The sequence below is a fragment of the Patagioenas fasciata genome, chromosome 8 (assembly GCF_037038585.1).
Source record: "Patagioenas fasciata isolate bPatFas1 chromosome 8, bPatFas1.hap1, whole genome shotgun sequence".
Classification (NCBI taxonomy): Eukaryota; Metazoa; Chordata; class Aves; order Columbiformes; family Columbidae; genus Patagioenas; species Patagioenas fasciata.
Window position 1 is genome coordinate 20,834,260 of NC_092527.1, and position 24,131 is coordinate 20,858,390.

Consider the following 24,131-nt stretch of genomic DNA (forward strand, 5'->3'; position numbering starts at 1 on the left):
CTGTTTACTTAACTGCCCCCAATAAGGTATTAGTGATGTGAGACTCAGAAATCTAAGACCAGCGAGTGCCATGGGAAACTGCTCTTGGAACCTTTCATAAACAGCCTTCTGAACAACTCTGGTCAAGATGTTCACAAGTACAATCTAAACAGCCTACCCAGGGAAGCACAATACCAGACAGGACCACCTAATCTACCTCTCAGGCATGAACCTTTTTACCCTGATATGCCTATTTAGAGCCCAACAATTCAATTGAGGCGTCAGCAGGCTGTCCGTGGGAGACTAAACTGTTGGAAGCCATAGACACAGAACAAGCAAGACAAAAATAATTGATGTTCATATAACTCTGAGAAAGAAATAAACTGGTCGGTTTATAGACATTTAAATTACACAGCAGTTAGTCCTACGCCCCCTGTTACCATGGGAAGAACAAAGCCTTTCTGCATTTTGCAGTTCCAAATCTCACATAGGACCTAAGCATATGAGGAAGATAATCTAAATGGATTAAACATTTGGGTGATCTAATTCAAGAAGAGAAAGAGACATTTCTAGAAATTGCACCAAGTGTCTCAATCTACTGTCATCTCGTTTCTGCCACAGATTCCAGAGACCTGAGGTACAAGCCCAACACTTCAATCCTCTCAGATTTCCTATCAAAAGCAAAAGAACAAGAAAACAAAATCAAACCAGAATGACCCAGTTTAGGTGCAAAGGGTATCAGGACAAAAGGGGCTAAACAAAACGGACCACTTCTATTTGTCCACTAAAGAAATTAATTAACAAGAGAGCAAACTGGTGGAGCTTAATCAAGGTGAGGAAAAAGAATGGGAAACTACTCAGGAAAGGTAACATAAGGATGAAAGCCTGCCATGAATTAGGAATGAGGTAGCAAGTTGTCTCATGATGCACTGCAAAAAATAGCAAGGACCAGCAGAAAAGGGCTCTTCTTGGTGACTATTCAAACACCAAGAGAATAGGCAATCAAGCAGGAGCATTTCAATTATGCATGAGCTCAAGTAGGAGATCTGAGCAAATTTGAACTGTGCCAAATGACTCAAATGTGAACACACATAGCCCAACTTCATACTTTATCAAAAGCCAAAATCTTTTATGGGTTTTCCATGTGACGCAATTGATGTGTTTATTTTAAGCTTCATTCCCAGTTTCCTACAGTTTTTTAGTTGTCTTGTCTCCTATACTTAGCTACTTCATGCTGTAAACTGTACAAGACAGATGTTGCATCCATTTTAGTGTTCCTGATGTACCTTACATAGATAAGGCATTTTATTAATGTTACACAACAATTCACAGAAACAAATCCTGTTAATGTATAATTGTGTTAAACACCATCCTGTTTTCATTTGTTCTGAAAAAACTTTCCTGAGCACTTACAGCACAAACTAATTGAGTGTATTTTACATACCACAGTTTGTAGACTAGATGTACAAGACAAATTATTACAATTTCAACCACAGCATCTCAACATGAGCTGTCAGTACTTCCACTGCTATTTAACTAGTGCTAAATAAAGATGGCAGTGATTTACCAAGGCACAATATGGTTTGCAAATCTGCAGAAGTCTCATGATTTTTCCTCAGACAATTGAAAACCCTGACTGAAATTCACACACCAATGATACTGTTTACCAATACACTGTAGAGAATAAACTCCCTAAGAGCACAGAAAGTAAGAAATCGTTCATCTTGAAACAGACAACTGTGAGTGACCGGGCTAACCAGAAAACCATTAAACTGCTGAACAGTTAAATTTAGAAAGCATTAAAATTTATTGGTAGTCAGTGTTATAATTCAAATAAATGTCCTCCTCCGGGACACTGAAATGGAGAATTACACTCATATGTAAAAGAGAACTCCAAGAAAACAAATTATTCACACTCCATGATGTTACTAAAAGTGAGCAGCAAGAGCAATTAAAGTTTAAAATAATTATAGTGCTCTTGAACCCTACACAGCACACGTCTGGAAGGACAAATGGTTGAACAGGCAACGAGGTAACAATACAAACACAAGACATCTACAGAAGAAACTCTTGAGTGCGCTCCAATGTCACAGAAATAAATGAGAGACTGGATCTGATTCTGCTGCTCACCTCTGTGGACTAATTGTCGGGTCCAGGACTGCCAGCCTCCAAAGAACCACCATCTCATCACACATACTTGCACAAGCATGAGCAGCTACTTCTGACTGGCCATTGCTGCGGCCTGTGTGCCCGCTAGCGCTGCTGTGTGATGCAGATGTTCGCACACTGTACCACCAGCCAGTTATCTGCAGAAGAAAATGTTCAGTGGAGCTGCGTTGTGGCCAACAACTCATCCCCTGCCCCCATTTAACCTCATAACCACAAGGAAATAGGATTTGTAGCTAGTACCATGTTTTCCTTTGACTCCCAAAATAACTATGAGCATGAAAGCAGTATTGGTGTGTGAGAACTAAGGGTCTCTCAAACTTTGTCTGGTTAAAAGGCACATGCACATAGAACAAAACACCAACAGAAGGTTCTTTTACCAGAAGCCTTCACACTTAGAGGAAAATAGTGAACAAATGTGATAAACTAAGAACTTATTTTCCCCTGAAAAAAAAGATATATGAGAGAGCAATAAGGAAACTTGCATTGCATTTCATGTTACAGAGCGAGGCCAGTGTTCTGAACTATGAAAGGAAACCTTTTTCTTAATGTTTATTAAAATCAAAACCAAAAAAAAATATTACTCAAAGCCATCAAAAGATATCTTCTACAAAAATAACCAAAGAGTGTGAGACCCTACCACCCAATTATATCTTTAGTCTCGGTCAAAATGCTTAAGTGGGCAGACTCCATATATTCATGTTGAAAGAGTTGAGGTATTTTGGGAATATAGTGTTGCTGGGACATCACTGAATCAGTACAAGAGCAAACATAATACTAGTGTGGAAAAGCACATGCCCATAACGTATACAGACTGTTACAAAAAATTATTCAGTCTTTGTTTGCACAGGTATGTGGCATCTTTCACTCGCTCAGCCTGGTTCCCCAGAACGTCCCCCCTCAGAGCAAAGAGATTTGTGTACCTGCTCATAGTTGAGACACTGGTCAGTCAGAATCTCCAGCAAAGGGGCTGCATTGCTATCCCGTCTCTTAAACATCTCCCGCACAATGGAAAGCAGGTTCCAGATGCCCTCGGGCTCTCTTCCTCGCAGGGGACGCAGGAGACAGGCCCACTCAGCAGCAGCTGGTGGCTCGGTGGAAGAGAGATACATTGAATTCACATCACTGGGGATGTGAAAACAGAAGAGCAGGGATGAGAAAAAAATGGAATCAAGTACAATCATACAAAATCCTGAGCATATTCTACATCCAGAAGTATATTTGCACCTTAAATAGGACAGACATACATAAAGTAAAAGAGAGGATGCATAATGAGACTGAGTGCACCATGCAAGGACAATATTGTGTAAATACAATGTACTTTACTGCAATAACATGGACATGACATGCAAAAATACACTCCAGAGTAGTAACCACAAAACTAAGTATCCTTCAGTCCATGGTATCACATAAGGTTGCAGGCTATACAGTGAGCAAGCTTACAGGTTATACGAATACCCCATTTTCAATGGGAAACAGCTTACCTGAAAACAACAGGAGAGGGGCCACAGAATTTATGAAGGGTTTTCTTTATGTTGTCACTCAGAGTAGATTCATCTAAGTACCACGTGCTTTGATCTGATGCAGAGGGTCCAGCAGTGGGATCTTGACCAAAAAAACACACATATACAGTCTTCAGGCTTTGAAGAAAGATTTTCCTGTGTGTTCCCAACCATAGAGATTATAGGGAGCACACAGGCAGTGTGTTACCCACTTTATTTCACCTATTACAGAACTCACTCTTCAGAACTACCTCAAAATGCTATCATAACATTACCTTAACCACTGACAACACTAAACTGGGAGACACAGCTGGCACACTGAATGGCAGCACTACTACCAGTGGGACCAGGAGTAATCCAAGGAGTGTGCTAACAGAAACCCCAAGAAATTCATTGACAAAAAAAAATGTAAACTTCTGTAGCTGGGACAGAAAATCCCATGCATCAGTACAGATTGAAAACCAAATGGCTACGTAACTGATAGGGTTTGATGATTATGGTGGATGTCAAGCTGAACACAAACTGATGGCAAACTGCTACTGAAAACACAAAACAAAACCAAACCCCTAATTAGCCTGCAAACAGGGCTACATTAAGAAAAGCACAGCAGGCAGATTTAAGAAAATTACTTTACTAGCGCCAGGTAGAGGGAGATAAAGTTACACCTGGAATATTGTATCCAGTTTTGGGTCCCCCAGATCAGGAATGATACTGTGAAATCAAGAGGATATAGCAGGGTGGGTATCAAGATAGCTGGGGGCACAGAGCACATGACCTGTGAGCTGAGATTGAGGAACATGGGCTAATTTCATCTAAAAAGGAGAGGGTAAGGGGTGCTCAGTAACAGCCTACAACTACTTGGAATCACAAACACAACACAGACAAACTCTTCTTGGTAGCAAAACATGATAAAAAAGGGTGTTTATATTGGATCTTGGGGAAAAATTCTTGACCAAAAGGGTAACACAGCACTATACCAGGAATACTCTGTAATGTTTCTGGTAACCGAAACTTGGCTAAACTAACCCGAGCCACAGCTAACCCACTCTGGTGTTGCAAACTATCCTGTTTCAAGTAGGAGGTTGGACAGGTCTCCTCCAATCAGCATTTCCAGGCGTCTATAATTGATAACAACTTTAAAAGAAAATTTTTTTATTAGAAAGATGCATTGCCTGCTGCTCCCTTTCTCTGCCTATAGAGTCATCCAAGTGCCAATTGTCATGCCATACCTGCACATAAGTGCCTGTTCTTATCCCTTTTCCTTGACCTCTTTACCCTTTCCTTGACCTGAAATCCCAGCTATGCGGTAACAGACCGGTTCAGAAACTCAAAGCAATGGAAATATATCCACTTCCTACCTGTGACAGACATTACTGAAATAAGATATATCAAGGTTACCTGGGGCTCCACACACTGTGTTGATGGCAGTAGACTGAGAAGATAACAGCTCATCCAGCAAGCGTTGAGCAGTTGGAAGAATCTGAAAACATGAAACAAACTTTCAATATACACAGTAGTTCTTACCCTAATATACCCAGCCAAAAAGCTGCCCAGATTTTCATGATTGAAGCACTCTCAATTTCAAAAAGTATCAGAGATGCACAGCCTTGTTTTCAGAAAGGACGACAGAGGGTGCTAAAGTTTAAACTACAGCAAATCAGCTGTTAGGATTTCCCCTCTCCTTCTTCAAAGCAAACCTGTATCCAAGGCTTGCTTACTACATTCACACCTTAAGAAGTAAAGAAAAGCCTCCTAGGTTATTAGTTCCCTTCTCATTTCTTGAGGATTAGGAGCCCACAGAGAGTTATACTGCAGCTAACTTTGAGAGATACCGAAGTGACTGCAGTCAAGGTCACCATTTTCCTGCACTTTGAATATTCTTCCTAAATTATTTCTCTAAACCTCAAGCTAATGGGAACAAATAAGTAAACTATAAATTATATCTATACATAACTTTTTGGGCAGACTTCAGTTTATTTACTATCCTGATAGAAAAGACACCATATATATATATCTATATATATGTATATATATATATATTAACTCAGACTCAATAGTAAACTGATGCAATTTCAGCACTACACTAATGAAGTCACAGCTTCTGAACAGTTCGGAGCATAAGCAGAAAAGGCTCACACCTGACTGCAAAATCCCAAGTAGATATACCCTTAATGTCCTTTTTGAAAGAAAAATGCATAGCAGAAAGTGTTTTTTCCCAAACTAAGTCTGGGGTCAAACTGTAGATCCATTTATCCTTTAGCACACACGCTTACAATGGGTTAGGCAGATGGTTAGGATTTAAATTACTTTCAACAGAAGATCTGATATTCCCCCACCTCCCTCCACACAACAGCTGAGGTCACACTTACTGTAAAGCAAGGCACATTCCGTACACCTATATCTGCAAATAATATGGACCCATCTCAAACACACAAAAGGATATTTTGAATTTAAGTCACCTGAAGAAACAAATTCAGCATTAAGCTATTCTTGTACCTTTTTCCACTAATACATATTTTAAATCACCACAAACCAGAGAAGTCACAGGTCTAGGCAATGTCACACCTTAAGGATGAAGTACCAGGGACCTGCAGCAATTCTCCTTCAGGCATTTTTGCCAAGATATTCATATTTAATTGGACTAAGAGTACTGGTTCCATGAAGGGAAATAGCTCTTGGGAGAAGAACTGGGTAATATATTCTAGCTGCTCAGAATCACTGACATTTTCATAGATACAGAAAACTTTCCATGAAGATTTTGAAAAATGTCTTATCTAGCTGCATTCCTACAGACTGCCATCCCTTTACACTGGAAAGTTAATTCAGCTTTATATTACTGTCCCATCATGCACTTCACAAGCTGGAAATAAGGATGAAATAGTATCATCTGTACAGCCCACTCTAATTCTACATCATGTAGTCAAAAAACGTTGTCCCAAGGTATAAGAGTATTTATCTGTTCTCAGAAATCTTGAAGACTGGGAATGATCCTGTTCGAAGAGTTTGGAGCACGCCTTGCCTTTTCCAAGGGAATTAAACTACATAGGTTAAGATGCATCTGCCAATAAAACCCCAACTTTTCTGTTAGGCAGCATCCATCAGATTATGTGGTAAAATAGTAATAATGAAATTAAATAATCCAGATGATCCTGAGTGCACAGCTGGTACACATGACTGTAGGAAAAATAAACGCTGCAAAAAGGAGAAGACACAGAATAATGAAAGCAAACAAATCACATGCCATTCAGGAAACAATTTCCACTACTACTAGCCTTCCAAAACCCTCCTTTATTAAGCACCAGACTATAAGACATAAAGCTTCGAGTCCTTAAGGAGAGAGGAAAAAAAGCTTTGTCTGTTATTTAATGCAACAAGAAGTGCACACCATTGATGCTGAACTCTCAGCAACAAACAAGCAGTTTATATCACTTTCATATTATACGATTCCTGTATTTCTTCTCATAAGAAGATTAGTATTTCTGTAGGAAATTTAGAGGATGTTTTAGCAACAGAATATCTTTGCGTCCCAAGCACAGCACCATAATATGAATTTTAGGCACACGCTGACAGTAATCTACCTCCTACTTTAGATATTATGCACATACTACTGAAATGTAACAGATACCCATGCAGGTCAGTTTTTCTCAACCTGCTTTGGCTGAACCAGCACAAAAAAGTTGCCAAGCCCTATATTTTTAAAGTAAATATTTCACAATCACTTAGATACTCTCGTGTGTTTTCTGCACACATTTTTGTCAGGTGATATAAATGACCTGACCTTGAACAACATAGATATTTAAGGAATAAGTGAGTAGATTTTGCCTTTGACTAACAAAATTTCAAGTCTATTACTTTCCATAACCCAAATGATCCTTATGAGTCATCAAGACACTACATTGGGGGAAGTCAAAGGGTCACTAATTGGGTGCATTAGAAAGTGCCCACATAAGGCATGCACCACACATTACCTGGGTAATCTTCTCCACTTAGCTAGCCAAACACACAGAAAAGCAACCCAATTTGTTCTGACCCAAGTTTTTCACCACCATGCATTTATTTTATTGTGTTTGATCTTCCACAAGCTACGTGCATATTCATGCTAATATTTTAAGACATTTATTTTACTTGGCAATAGACAATTGTCAAAAAATAGACTGGCAAACCTGAAAAGGGCAAGAACTGAAGTCTTCCCAGCATCTCACCGCCAAATAGCATAATCTTACAACAAAAGACCTCATTTAAATTGATCCAGAATAAAGATAACTGAATTTAACAAAAAGTCCTATCGATTGCCCTATTTACCTGTTGTGGAAGTTCACTGATTAGGTACTGAGCAAATTTTTGCAGTTGGTCTCTTTGTAGCCGAGACAAGGACTCAGAAACAGGTGCTCGTAAGCATACTGCAGACGCCTGAAGGAAAACAAAACAAAATAAAAGAGATACAAACTGACGTTAACAGGTCAGAATTAATGAAGCTATGGCCACTGAATGGATGAAGTGTCATGAACAGTAGCAATGCTGATGCATATCATGTGTGGTCTTGATAGGCAATTTTTAACAATTATAATTATGTGGGTTGCAGATAAGATGCAAATAAGATGCCTTGGCTTTATAAAAACTGTTTTTAAGAGTTTCTTTTCAAGGAAACAGCCTTAACAGCTGTGCTTAAGATCTGTTGTTGCTAGCAATTGCACAAATACTGGCAGGGATTTCACAAATAAACCTCTAAAATAGGACATTATTCTTTAAGCTTCTGGCAAACCAACAAGCTCTGTGGGGGGTTGTTTCACAAAATCACAATCACCTCATTTATCTCATTAGAGATTTTTTGGGGTTTGTTTTGGGTTTGTTGTTTTTTCAATCTAAAAATCATTCTCTTTCCACATTTTAGAACAACTGAGATGATTAAAAAAACCAAAACCAAACACTATTTTCTCAACATTTTTCAGCCTACAGAATAAAAAATGCCTATATGGCACCTATCTAAAATTTAACTTGGAAACAGGCAAGAGCACTTTGATAATAAACATGCTTCTGATATTTATTCGTCTACATAGAGCAATATACCTTGGCTTGTAAGTCGCTAGTGTCAGCAGCCAGTATATACAAACATGAAAATCCTTTCATTATAATTTTTCAGGTAGAGGAAACAATTGGAGGGAAAATAATTATTTTTATCTTACACAGGGTCCAAACTTTCCAAGTTTAAATAGTACAAAAGAAAATTTGTTTCCCACCCTCACTCTCTGCAACAACCTTTTAAAACTGGAACTAATGCAAAGCTGATCAATATTTTTGCCAAGTCTCCGTCCTAAGCACAGAAAGTATACCCATATACCAGTGACTTCACAAAAGTATCAATTTAAGCCTGTTACAATTGTCTATTGTGAAATAGTAACAAGCTTCATCAGGTTATTAGCACTTATTTAAGAATCTGGAGTTGATTATAAGCACGTTAGCTATAAAATGTTCAGTGACAGCAGAAAATCTGTTCCTTTCAACTATCCAAGTTTAATCCTTCCTTAAGATGTATTTCTCAGCTTCCCAGAAACTGAGGAAATTAATCTGTACGCAGGACTGAACCCTCAACTTGTGTATTTCATGTTGTCTCTATGCATTTTCACCTGGAGTTCACTAGGACAGGAAACACCCAGTTTTCACTCTATACAAAGCCATGCAGAATACAAGCAGCCAAATAAAAGCATGAAATTGGCTGACTGTTTGAAATATACAAGTCAGAACGACACTTATCTGCCACAGTACATGTTAAAATGAACCGATGAACATAAAGGCCAACAGTGATGAAAATTACTTTCCTTTGGCACTCTGAGTGATCAAACAACCAAAAGGAAAAGCTTTCAAATCCCGTATTTAGAAAGGCTTTTATTAAAAGACTAACTATTGGTGAGCTTCCACTCCTTGCAGAACTGAAGAAAGAATAATTCCAGTATTTAAATGAGAAACAGGAAGGGGCCAAAAAGGACCCTGTGTCTACCCTGAGCAATCTGCACATTATCGAAGGACGTTCTGCAGTTCAAAGCCTCAGACAATTCACTCTGCAGACTGCAACTGCAAGCTCGTATTTGCACAATCTGTGACCAAAAGGAGTGCCAACAGCATTTCCCTAAGGAGAGTGCACATTGCATGAAACTGCCACGAGGAGAGGCTCAGAGAAGATGCCCAGGGGAGAGCAGAAGTGTATTTAAAGGCCTACATTGTGTATCCGGAAGAGGCAGAGCGCCACGACGTGAGCACACCACTTGGCCCCAGCTCCACAGGTGCAGCTGCACGACGTGATCCTGCAGCGATCAAACATCACTGCCACGTTGTACGCACCTTTGGGTGGCACCATCTGTGGAGGTACCACAGTGGCGCTCAGATGGAAACCTGTAAAAATTCAAAAGTCCAGAATTACCCTTCTAGTGCTTGGGAGACAGATTCAGCTAGCACAGAAATTTAGGTACGTGCCATTTAAACAGCAAAACAACATGTTTAGCAACAACATCCATCTTGGGATGGACACGGAGCTACAGTCTCCAGCACTTGTTTCTTCCCAATCAGCTATGGTAGAATATTAGCATAACATGTTATAAGAGATTAAAAAATACAGAGCTTTTAATACATTAATTTATTTATATATTTATCTCTATTAATATTTTACAAAGAAAAGCAGAACTAAATTAAGCCATCACTGAACAGCGTGGGGTTTTTGATCACAGGGTCAAAGCTAGGGTATACATATTTTAGACATGATTTCTATGTTAATTACCTCTGGCAACAGTGCAGAACTGGCTAGGTGACTTCTTCCAAATTATTTCCAAGTCTGTCAGCTTCCACAATTTTACAGTGAACTAAAGAAGGCAACACTTAAACCTGAACTCTTACTTTCACTTTGTGGCTTCAGAAGCTACCCATTTCTCATAAATTATGTACCTCCTTGCAATTTTGTGAATATCTCATTTTTACAAACCACGTACTCGGAAAACAACCAAAAAAAAGTCCTCTTGTTTAGACTAAAATCACAGTATCACAGTATGTTTGGGATTGGAAGGGACCTCAAAAGATCATCTAGTCCAATCCCCCTGCTGGAGCAGGAACGCCTAGGTGAGGTCGCACAGGAACATGTCCAGGCGGGTTTTGAATGTCTCCAGGGAAGGAGACTCCACAACCTCCCTGGGCAGCCTGTTCCAGTGCTCTGTCACCCTCACTGAGAAGCTGTTTTCTCTCAAATTTAAGTGGATCAACAGAAAAGGGAAATGTCAGCAATAACACTTGAATGAATCCAGTTCCATTAATCTGTGATCAAACAAATAAATGATGAATCTCATCTCAGGCAGGATTACAACGAACTTTAATGAGGTTTAACTTCATGTAAACTCATGTACAATGCATACCAGTTGTACTCATACTGTAGATAAGGGTTATCCAGAGGCACACAGATTAGAAGCAGGCCATCAGGAGCATGAATCTTCTACTTGTCTTGAAGGTCCCTATCACCAGTTAACAACCCTCTACAGCAACAGCTATCAGCCTCAGAGCCTTTCTGTTAGTCTCAAATTCAGTTTCAATGAAGCATAGAAAGCACCATGGGTATCAAAGCCATAACCAAATTTTGGTCCAACAATCTACAGTAAGCCAAAAAATATGGTTTGTAACAGATGATTGAAATAGTTTCTCCATCATCAGCACAGGGAAGTACATTATAAATCCACACTACTAAGTTTTTATTATGACATTGTGACATTATAGTAATGATGGTGTTCAGGAGTGCACGTGACTTACTAAATCCCATTTAAAACAATGTGCACTAATTCTTATTCAAAACGTAATCCCTGTGCCAACATAAACTTGCTCTTACCTTGCTTAACCTTTCTATTTCTCCTATTCACCCAAATTCAAATCCCCTTCCTGATGTGGGTGATTATTTTGATTAGTACACATAATGCCACCCAAATTCTTCAACCATTTTAGCAATTGGAACAGAATCAAAACAAAAGAAGGCATTCACCACAAAATTATTGCAATGCTTATTACTAGCTACAGTTCTAATTTATGTTCCACACTTGGATAATACAATCCAAACAGTTCAGCTAGTCCTTCTGTTACACTAGAAGGATCTTGGACTAATGCCAAAATGCCCTAATTTTCACAAAAACAAATTAAATGTTTCACAAATTGGAATTGCAGCAATTCTGTTTGACTGAGAGAAAGAAGTATTCCAAAGGTGTTAGAAAAGAATGGGTCACAGCTACACTCTTACCAAGCTCCTACAGTAAAGTTTTTCTTTATATATGAAACAGTTAGCTGATCAAATGCAAAGAGGGAAGAAGAGTTAAAAAAAGAGACAAAGAAAATTTAAGGGCTTCAGCATGACATCACAAGCATCAACCCAAACTGTAGCTTGACGAAGATGTCTGCCACTGCTAATTCAAGTAACTCTGCCCAATTTTTTTACACCAACAGTCTTGTTGTAGTGACCCACTGTTTATGAGATAGCACAGGAAACCACACCAGGGAAAAAAACAACATTAAATTCATGGTTACTTTTACCAGGAAAAACATCTCAATTTGGTTCAATGCACAGCTTACAAAAGTCTGAGCCTGCAGGGACTGAAAAGGTGACTATGAGGGGAACTATTCTGGGGTGCTTAGCCCAACACTACTGTTTAAGGAAACAGTCATCAAATTGTACTCTTCACAGCCAAAGTGCAACTATGGTCTTCTGCCGAAGATCAAAAAAAGCCCCTGAAATCAGCAACTACTACCTGCCTATTTGAGAATTTCAATAAAGTCTTCAGTGCAAGGACGTGAGTATATGACTACTACAAAGAGAATGTGCAGAAGGTCTACAAAAGCCAATTCTCCATGCATATACAGTACAACACTGTAAAAAAATTGATTTTTGAAATGAGGTAAAGAGGTGCTGTCATGCAGAAACTATGGGATTTTCATGTGGACAGCACAGCTAAGATTACTCATCTATGTTTTAAAAAAATTAGCCTTATACTGCAAAGGGAAATGGCACAAAAAGAGCACAAAGCACATTCCAAGCTTTGTCCTATTGATCACAATACCACAATGCACTGTCCAATCCCCCTCCAAATCAAACCCCTCTCAGGAGCTGCTTCATTTCCTGGGTTTCCTTTCCCATTTGTCAGTACATGAAACTCAAAATTGCAACCACACACCTTAAACTCATTTGGAGTAGACAACTCAGATTATATCCACACCACCTGTCCTCCCCAGCTTCTGGGCTGCTACTCATGGAAAAAAATAATGAAAAAAAAAAATCCCTCTATTAGATAAAGTTCCTCTACTAAGGAGGAAACAACGTTACTGTTTAAACAATGTCATTTCCCTCCCTTCCACACACATAATCCTTTGTCAAGAAGCCCAGTTGCTGTATATGCACTTGAGAAGTTTCTCCCTTGCGTCATTTACCACTCCTCTTTTTCCCTACTCCCCTCCTCCTTCCCCAAGCACAGGTTTTGCATTAATATTCCTAGCGTTTGTTCATTTACATTGCTTTACACCTCCTCACCTTTTTAATTTATTACTGAAACAAGTTTTGACCACACTCTTAGTACTGTACATTAAATATTCTGCTCTTTTCCATTGTGAAAGTCTCAGCAACCACTGAACTCCAGTCAGTTGTGTTTTAATTCATTTTGTCTCTCAAACACTTGCCTTCCTGAAGTTCAGCAGATGCCTTAGAGCCCTCTCGCAGCATTTCAGCCCTGACATAAGGATCTTATGAATGCACTCAAAACCCAGTTTAATCCTATTTAGCACAATTTTTTTGATGTTCCAAAATTACTATCTGGTCTTATCAACAAGTCGACATACTTTATGTATGAGGAAGTACTTCCATTCCAAAGAATTCCTGCTATTGTTATCACAGAAGAAGAGGGACTAGGTAAAAATCCTTTCAGATGCTTTACCCTATATTCAGATAACAAGTTCTTCAGTCTCTTCCAATTTGCATATCCCGATTATTATCTCCTTCTCTTTCCATTCTCCCCAAACTTTCACAGTATGAGTTCCTTTTATTCCTATTCAACCCATTGATCACTGAGAGTTCAGTATTACCGGTACTAGCAACTAAAAAGACCCATAGAAGTCTCTATCCCTCATCACAGGAAGATACAGGAACTTTCCTCCTTAACATTACACAGCTTTTCACATTATCATTTTTCTTACCACAACTAGGCTCAGTTCCCACATGCCAATTAATATTCCTAATTCTGAAGCTTACACTTGCAGGAAAAAACAAACAAACAAAAAAAATCCACACTCAATCCAAACACATCTGCACTGGAGTGACACAGCCCACATTTTAGTGTCTTTATCTCACACAATGCCTTTCTGTCTAACAGCTGTCACTGGGACAGGCAACTGAATATCCTTCTTTACTTCAAAAGATTAAATGAAAAGTCCAGAGTCCATTTATTTAAGATAAGATTGTTTTCTATAACCTTAAGACATAAAAAGATCAAGATAAGTGAGAAGACATAAAACTCACTGTCCAGCAACAGGAATTTCCTTCTGCCAAAATACTACATGAGTAAGTGTAGTATTAATACAATTCTTCTGCTACAAGAATAAACCTTGCAAACTTCCTCTCTGCCTTACCTGCACTTTAGGCAAGGCATTAGTTTGATCAGACCACTAGAAAATCAAGTTCTCTTTATCAATGAGGAATTTAAGCATTACAGAGACAAAGGTATTCCACACAGCTTTTTCCAAAACACTATGACAGATTAAGGAACTAATTTTCCGAACATTTATGGTTTTACACTCAGTTTCACAGCTGAGCTGACTGCAGCCAAAATAAATGTAGTATTCAGCTCAAGACATTACAAAGAATGCATGTGGCAGGGAGTTTAGATGGAGAAAAGTTCATTTTGAGACGCGGTCATACCATGGCTGTCCCATTGCAGATAGAGTTTTGAGAATCTGAAATATCTAGAAATGTGAGCTGCAATGTTCTTACCTATCTGGAGAGGGTCTTTGATGGCCCTCACCCGGAACAGCTGCTCCCCTCGCTGGAACTCATCTGCACTGCCATTCGCCAAACATGAGTACAATCTGCAGGAGATAAACATATAACATATCAAGATCAGTCTGATTTTGTGAAACTTCACATTATTATCCTCTTGTATTCTCTGTTGACATGACTTTTGAAAAATCTTTACCATCTTCAAGTCCAGCTCTTTCCTGCCATTTCTCCATTATAATTCAACCATAAAAATCATTAGCCTCTTCTTAACTGCATTTGTGTATGGTCACTAACATTTCTAGGAATTTCAACCTAAGGCTCTGAGATACAAATTCATTCATAGCCTAAAATTAAGCTTTTATATACAGTATACTATAAATTCAAGGTCCAATGTTCGCATGCCACAGTAAAAACTCCTTGTATCCTACTTCTAGATGAGTTACCTGTACACTAACTTGAGGTTCTTCTACATCTGTGCTCATCAGAATAATGGACAAGTATAAGCAGCTGGTTTGCTCTATTCCCCCCACAGGTGATCTTACTAATTACATCAGCATTTCTGGCATTACCTCCCCACCTGATACTAAAATGTTAGATGAATGCAACTAAAAACTTTCAGGATGATTCTTTCTAAAAGAGTGGAATATCAGTATTTTGCAACAAGCTACATGGGTAAGTCTCCTATAGTATAAAAGCTTCAGCAAAAAATATTTGGTAAAGGACCTAAAAGTACAGTTTTTTACTGTACTCACACAATTTATGTAGAAACATAAGACATACAGTAATCTCTCTGACTGTACCCATTCTGATTAGTGATGTACTCTGCAAATTCTCCTACTTTTAACCAACAAAAGGCTCACAGCACCGTGAGCTAGTCTGCCACGGCAGTTTCAGAGCCCAGTTAAAGCTCTGACCCAAGCAACAGATTCAAACTAGAAAGAATACTGTCTAAGACTAACATAAGGACTCTACAAACAAATTACTGTCAGGCAAATTACAGGGTACATTTATTCTGTTACCATTTAAACCACAGAACCTGCAGGCATACATGCTTTTCCTGGGACATAGGCAGGGCAGCTCACCTCAGAATAAAACCTTGTATCACAGCATATGGACAACGATACTCTACTGAACAGAACTCTTCCTTGAGCATCAATGAAACAGAAATAGTATTCATTACCTGATATCTTCCTCATTTTCTGGGAAACTCCAGAAGGCGATTCGAAGCTGCAGTTGCTCAGGCACTGGAGGATAAACTTTCTCCACCACCTCGAATGGAATGTGAAATGCAACCTGTTTTGCAGACAGTTCCACCAATGGGATTACTAGCCCATCTAGCAAGACAAGAAACAAAATGCAATTAGCTATTCAGAGAACAAAAGTAGGGACAGGCTAAAGAGATCGGAGCAGGGAGCCCTTCCACTTCCCCTCTTTTCTCACCAAGTTCAAGGACCAATTTTGATAAACAGTAAAAGGCAGCACATAAATTTTCTGAAGAATTGCTTGTGAGCTTAATGTTGGTTTTCAGCCCCCTAGGATATGGGTACACACACTCCTAAAAAAACCAATCCTTCATCAGGAGAGCTACATCAGCTTACCAGACATCAGTGACTCAAATTTTGTCTCCTGACAAAACTGAAGCCATTTAGCAAGACTTAAGGTAATCAAATATTCTTCCCATATTTCTGTTAGAATATGGCAGCAACATCCTGTGAATGCCAGGTGATTACACAGAGAACTATTACAGTGCATATGTGTAAGACAGCAATGGAAAGGTTATCCACGAAGCTTAGCATTGACTTGTTTGGCAACATTCAGTATTTGGCAGTTTACAGGATTTTAAATTTGATTAGCATTTGTTGTTTTATTCACCTCACCACTACCTTTCATATGATAGCTGTCTTTATATTTCAAGTTCTTTACAGAAGCAACTGGGAATTCCCATGTTTGTACATGAAGAACTGAAGTCACCAAGAACTTTATACCAATACATTTAACCGCTGCCTTTCTGCCAAACTAACCCCACTTTCTATGTTTTTAAATGTAGATGAAGATTTATCATTAGGCTATGGAAGCCTTATGTTTGTGCTTTGCTCTGAGCTAGATTACACTCCATACAAAACACCAGACCTGGCTTATCTGCAAGCACCTCAGTGCTTTACTGAGATCACCTCCTGACCCAGCTCTACAGCTGCCTCAGTTCCTCCATCTTCCCAACCCTGTTGCCAAGAGCCTAATTAATTCAGTTTCAGATATTCAATGTTATGTCTCTTCACCTCCCTAACCAGCTTCTAAAACACCACTGGAAGCCAAAATGTAAACCAATCTGGCCCTCAGTCTTCCCTCCCCACTGGCCTCCAGGCAACACATCAAAGGCAAACTTAAGCCCTGGTGTCAGTAAGCCTTTCTCACCCTCTGCCTAGAGCTGGGAACCAGAAAAGGCGGGGAGAGGGATTTGAAAGTGCATGCACACAGCAAAGCAGCCAGCATCTCCCCCAGTACTGAGCAGACCTGTCAAAATGGAAGGATTGCACAAATATGGAAAGAAAATACAGTTTTCAAACATCCACATTCATGATTTTTTGATTGCAGTGAAATTAGATTCATTAGGCAGCATTCATTTCTCCCAGAGTCAGTTTTTTACTGGCAGGATTATTTCTCCATCACTAGTGACTTTTACTCTTTGTTACAGACAGAGCCTCTGTTTTACAGTATTATAGTCCCATCCACAAATGTGAGAGCAGTAGATTATAAAATGAACAGCAATGGAAAAGTGGGGTGTCTTTCTCTACAGCTAGCAGATTAACAAGATTTTGACAGAAAAATCATCTAATTTCCATTTCTGACAATCAGAACAGGTATAAAGCTTTCATCAAGCCTCTAATAAAATTTACTATTTTTAATTAGTCACAAAAAAAAAAAAATCACTATTTTTAATTAGCGAAACACAGTCAACTGAAATATCATTGCTCCTGCTACAGTAGTAATAGATACCACGGAAGGTCCAAACTGAGGCACTTTAATACTTAAAATTACTCTGAGCAATGAAAGGAAAGAAATTTCTTGTGGTTTTAACTGAACTTTTTGTAAAGATGCACTTTATCTGAGTCTTTCGTTACACAATACTAGAAACAAAACAACACCTAAACAACCTCTACAAGACTCAAAAAAACACTTCAGTACCAGGTGAAACACCTCCACATTCTTCAAAGAGCTGCAAGCCTGCAGCCTGGATGGTATTCCTTTTTACAGGAATTTGGTGCTGCATTTGAAGTTTAGATTAGAAATCCTAAAGACAGACTGAGTTTACAAAAACGCAACAAAGGCAAGTGTATTCTGCTTGTTATCCTACTAGTACACCTTACTCTTAAATATATTTTATTTTACTGTTGCAATGGACTAGGACGCACATACAATCGGGTACTAGGTCTCAACGGTACTGGGAGAGTAACAGTGGTGCCAGAAGCAGTAGTACCACACTTGAAATTACCCCACAACCTCTCCATTACACAGCATGGCTGTTCCCTTTCAAGCTAAACTAAACTAGCTCAACAAAAATACTTTGACAAGTGCTACTGAAATTACATCTCCTGAGAAAACATTTCTTCCAAGTGGGAAGTACACACGAGCCCAACTCATCTGCTCCAGTGCAAGTCCAGTCCAAGTCAGCTTGATTCTAACTGTTTTACACAGGAAACTAAGGTAACACACTGACTTTGCATTGAACTCCTCAACTCTTCATCAGCTGTACTGTGTTAGCAGTAATCAGCAGGAGACAGGTGGTCAATTATCTGGCGTTTCTGCCATAACCCACAGTCAGACATTCACAGCACATAGCAGAGACATTTTCAGAATAAGGTGAAAGCAGAAAAACCTGGTGGGGAAAAAATCATTTTAAAAGCAATAACCTTATTTATAAGACGACGCATCTCTCTAAAATGCTGCATTTTCTATAAGGATAAAGAGTCACAGGAAAGAAATGGTAGGAGACAATGGAAAAATAAAAAATATTTTTCAATGATATTTTAAAGGCAGATGAATTCACAGTAGCTATCTTGGTACATCAGTGTAAATACTAAAATTAAGAAGTTAAAATTTCCTGAGTTTCAAGGGAGTAGTCCCCTATGTAGCCAAGGTGAGAGAGGACATGACTCACAGCATCAGAGGGTCTTTTCTCATTAGGCCTCCTGGGAAGTCAGTTGGACAGTCTGAGTTAGGTGCTTAAATTAGATTCTGAATAGCCTCCTTTGTGTTCTGAACGAAGAGAGATCCACTCCAAAAGCTTCTGTCTAGATACACATATACATGGTTGGTGGATTCATACTGACTTGTATCAAAAGGTATTATCAATAAACAGACAAAAGGTACTCTCAAGTACTATAATAAATATATTTTGAGCAAGAAGAAAAGGAAAAGTCTACTAAGAAAAGGAGAAAGCATCGCAGCTTCTACTCAGAAAGCAAAGATAAGGACCGCAAGGAAGATTGTAAATTTAATATAAAAATGATAGTGTAGTGAAATCAAAGATGTAATAGAAAAATTGACAGATCTGCAAGAGAAACCTATCTAAGGGAGAAAAACAACTTCAAACTGTGAAGCAAAACTAGCAAGAATCATTGATTCCTCTTCGGAACATGACGACCCAAGCAGAACAAACAAAACATTTCAAGTCTTGGAAGAATAAAGCCACAGGCAAAGCACAAGCAACCTCAAGCAATTCTCATTTACAAGTTAAATGACTAGCAAAACCCAGGTCAGGAAGGGATTTCAAGAGGTTGTCTAATCTATATGTACCTAAAAGGCAGGATCAAGCATATCTAAACCATTCTGAATAAATCACATCTCATGTATTTACTGCCACATGGAATATACAGCTTTAATGAGGACTATCCTACCCTTCTTGCTACTGCTTTATGTGAATTACCGGTTTGATTTTTACAGTTGTTTTATAATAGCTAAAACTTTAGCATATACATAATTATTCCTGCTGGGAAAAAACAAACAAACAAACAAACAAACAAAAACCACAGCAAAAACCCCCAACCTTAGAGGAGCCAACACAAGCTACGGACACAAACATGTACCTTCACCAGCGGAAACAATTTCAGTGACAGCAGGTCTTACTGACATAGGAATGCACACATAGCTACATTGCTTAACCTTTCCTGATACAGGGTAGGCTGTAACAAGTTGCAGCCAACAATTATTCATAAAAAACAGATCATGTTCAAATCAAGCTATTATTCTGAGTTTTTGTGACAGACAAATAGAGAAGAAACTGCTTGAACAATCAGCAAAATAGGGGCTATGAGAACACCAGAGTTATTAAATGGAACTAAAACAAACCCAACTGGGCCAAGCACTGATATATGTGTTATCTAATTACATTATTTCCGTTGGTTTACTTTCATTTGATACACTTGCCTAAAAATAAACTACACGTCCAAGTGAATAAATACAAATGCAAGGCAACACAGTCCAAAGACAGAATGCGCTGCTTTAGCCATACAAACCATAAGAAAAATGGCACTTTAGACTGCATTATCTTTCTAGAGATTAGTCTGCAGCTTTGATTTTATAGCTATCCCTGGTCCCCATCTCACATTTCTCCTCAGTCCAAAATGTAACAGAGTGGAACAAAGGAATACAACTATACACAGAACAAGGAGATGAAGAAAATTAAGTGAAGCATTTCTGATATTAAAAGCTGAAGTGAGAAGAATAGTAAAACTAGCATGAAAGAAGCAGAGTGCAGTTTTACCAATGAAGGAGGTATGTGTGTGGGTATCATAAAACCTGGTTTACACATCTCATTTTAAAGTGGTAAATATTACACTTCTTTTTACAGGATTTGCCATGTAGAAAAACAAATCCATTACTGTAGGATGCACTTTATTTCTGCTTATTTTAGTTAAGTGCCTACCAGTAAAATGCCCCTTGACTTCAGTCAGTGACATCTTGTCTCTCTGATATCCATTAAAACCAAAAAGTACTGAGAAGTCTCAAATGCAGACAAGCAGAGCAAGTATTGCATTTAACCATAACATACCTAAATCAAAACTTTTCAAAAATATTTGGTTTCTTACCATTTTCTATTTTTTGTACATTCCCTTCTAAAATTATGCTGTTGGTTTTACTTTATTCTCTTGTTCTTTTTTCATTTCTAGACATTTATTCTCAGAATTGATGTTTTTAAGAAGTTCAGACCAGAGCAACATATTCCTCCACATCTCAATCTCTACGACAAACAACAGAAAACTTCACCTTTGCTTGAAGTTTGTAATACTTGAAGATGAGTGCTCTGAATGTACTTTAAAAAATTCCCCAGGTAAATATTTCAAAATGAAACATAAGCTTTTTAATTAAAAATTTACTCTTCGTTTTGAATAAATGAGATCCAAGGTATTTAGGCCATTATTTATACTTCTTTACTTGTTCCTTGTCTATTTCACTGCATAATCAACATCCTATAAAAAGGAACATATGTGTATTTAAAAATAAAATTAGCCTCTGAACTGAGGATAAGACACATGGTATGTAACAGAAGCATCTTGCAAAAATCTGAAAATAATATATTTTCTCTTCCTTCAAAAGCATTTCTCATACAAAGCTCCATCCAGAAGGCTCACTAATTCTAGTTTTCTTTTCAAAGAACCATTCAGTTAAGAGCAGATCTGATTCAATGGGTCACACACAAACAGTCAGTTTTCTGTCCCATTAACATTTTTCCCAGGTAGATCCCAGCCCTATGAAGCCATCAGAAAGGGAATATCTTCAGAAGTGTTGAACTAATATACTTGAAGCCTATGTAAGCAGTAAGGGTACATTTCTGTTCACTTGCTGTTTTGTGGCTTTCAAGCACAAGTCTAGACACGAAGAAGTAGTTTTTTTTACAATGAAGGTGGTAGATAACTGGCACAGATTGCCCAGAGAGGTGGTAGATGCCCCATCCCTACAGACAACCAAGGCTAGGCTGGCTGGGGCTCTGAGCAACCTGATCTGGGTGAAGATGTTCCTGGTCATTGCAGGGGGGTTGGCCTAGATGAGCTTTGAAGGTCCCTTCCACCCCAAACTTTTCTATGATTCTAAGCACAGACTTGTGAGATGGGTAACTAATACCTGTCCCATACAATTTCCCAAATTTTAGGCAACATTATTAAAAAATACAGCACACGTATAATGCACTAGTACAGAATACATAGAGATGGTGGAATATTGAGAGCATCCTTGAACAGCTTTGGGATTACAATCTTGGGAATAAATCAGAATAAGCACAATTAAACATAAGCTTCATAACGCAGCCACAAACAGGATAGCTATGTTTCCAAAGAGGTAAAGGAAACGTTCTCCGAGTAGAAGAGATATTGTAGTCGCTCTAGTCTCTGCCTTTAAGACTTGGAACACACAAAAACTTTACCCCAAACATATGAAGTACTGAACCACAACCACCAAGCTCCAGAAGGAAACTAAATACTTAACTTAAAAAAGCAACTGAAATAGCTAACATAATTTTAAACAAAGAGACAGAGAACATACAAGCACTCAAAAGAACAGAAGTGTTCACTTTTAAACACCCTTGTCAAAATGTTACAAAGTTAGGGGAGGGGGGATTTGGGATAAAAAAAAATCAAACTAAATTGAACAACATAAGAAACTTCTGCTGTAAAATCTCACAGATGAACTGCTGGAGGAGTTATGAACCTGTACTAGTAAAAGAAAGATACGCTAGCCAAGAGTAGACTATCTAATAAAGTACATTAGATAATAAAGAAAAAATCTCATCCAAGATGCTCTCCTTCAGGCCTGTATTCTGATTCTTACAATTAGGAACTCATTTCCCTTCAAAAAATCACCACTCTCCAGATTGTAGATGATGTTTTTGAATGATGCAGCTAGCCTCAGTGGTGTTCGGAGTGGACACATCCACACACACACATATCACAGATTGCTCCAGCACAACCGGAGCTAATGAGTGCCCTCAAAACAGCCCAGCAGCCATGCCAAGTACTGAACAGGCAGCAGGAGTGAACTTTCTTGCCCCAAATACAAGAGGAGGAACCAAAGTGGCAAGCTGAGGGGTTAGGACCCAAGATAGAAGCAAGACTGCAGGGTCAGACCCTGACAGCTGAGCAGACACAAGGAGCTGCCCCCTGCAACCAGTCCTGGTTCAACCAGAATGAAGCATCTGAAAAGCTGAAGACACAACATAATAGCCAAGTACTGACTGCTAGCTGTCCTCAACTAGTATTCCTCTGCTTCAGATTAACAACTCCATGCCATCTTACACCGAGTGGAAAAAACCCACAATGTTCCTTGTAAAAAAACAAGCAAACCACAGTACTGCTAAAAAGTAGGAGTTTGTTTTGCTTTTACAGATCGTGGAAATGGATGCGAAGATACATGTTTCCTGGTTCCTCAACTACTCAAGCAGTACAAGTTTTAAGAAAATAAGCAACCCTTTTACACTGGAACACCTGCTGTACCAAGTCAGAACAAGGTTTCAGCTATTGTTCTGAGATACTACCCACTCCAAACCAGTTCCCTGCAAAACACCTCAGCGTTCACAAAGTCAGCTGCAGCAACACACGGAGAACAGTAGCTTTTGGTGGAATTCATCTGTGCAGGTTTTTCACACACTGTGACAGACCAAGAAGGTTAGATAAAACAAGAATAAGTATCAAGTGATGGAGAAAGGATGCTACAAATGCTGCTGCTGATTGCCTGTTAATCAAGCTTGCTCAGAAAAGATGACTGGAGAGAGCATTGTGACTCCAGGGCTCCATTGGTTTTGTTTTCTCTCAATGTTTTTGTATTTTTAAAATGTCCACATACCCATAACAGGCTAACAAGTGCAGCTAAACTGACAAAAAAACAGCAAAGACAGGGCACTCCAATACAATCATCAGGTATTCCAGGCAGTTGGCCACAGAAATAACTTTACAAATATGGGTTTCTCCTCTAGGGTTGTACAGCAGGATGATATTCTTGCTACATAGGAGTGAAAAAATATATACACACACACACACAAATATAAATACACTTTTTACAGCTGAAAGCATAACCCTGGAGAGAACTAAGTGATCAAAAAACTGGCAACATGCACCACAGAACAAATTAAGATTCAGGTAGAATCACTAGTACATTCATATTTTTCTGTCCATGCAATTCACCTGTTAAATTTGCACGACCCTTCTCACTGCCTGTAATAATGCAGAACTCTCAGGAAGGAAACTTATCAACTAAACATGGGGGGGTTAAATTTAGGAACAGGTCTGCTTTTCTTGTTCGCTATTTTCTTCTTCCTCCTTCACTGCTACTACCCCCGCAAGGTTATTAACAGTATTAAAGCCCTAATGGGATCTGTGTTTACAACACTTTCTTATACCTCTTATTTCCCCACCTAGAGTTATACAACTCTATCTGGATCCCATAACCATTTTGCAGCAGTGAAATTACACTGAGAATAATGTCACAGGGTAGTAAAT

At 38.7% G+C, this 24,131-nt stretch overlaps 1 protein-coding gene across 2 annotated transcripts in view; it reads right to left on the reverse strand.

Annotated features, from left to right (window-relative positions):
- ZSWIM8 (zinc finger SWIM-type containing 8) overlaps window positions 1-24,131 on the reverse strand; it is a 59,597-nt gene that overhangs the window by 20,614 nt on the left and 14,852 nt on the right. For both annotated transcript variants that reach the window (XM_071811823.1, XM_065843582.2), the window contains exons 2-9: window positions 15,827-15,980; window positions 14,641-14,735; window positions 9,862-10,034; window positions 7,950-8,057; window positions 5,046-5,127; window positions 3,630-3,750; window positions 3,069-3,270; window positions 2,110-2,285 (exon numbers count right to left, since the gene is read on the reverse strand). In XM_071811823.1, coding sequence (XP_071667924.1) covers window positions 2,110-2,285; window positions 3,069-3,270; window positions 3,630-3,750; window positions 5,046-5,127; window positions 7,950-8,057; window positions 9,862-10,034; window positions 14,641-14,735; window positions 15,827-15,980 — 1,111 coding nt within the window. The remainder of the gene's footprint in view (window positions 1-2,109; window positions 2,286-3,068; window positions 3,271-3,629; window positions 3,751-5,045; window positions 5,128-7,949; window positions 8,058-9,861; window positions 10,035-14,640; window positions 14,736-15,826; window positions 15,981-24,131) is intronic.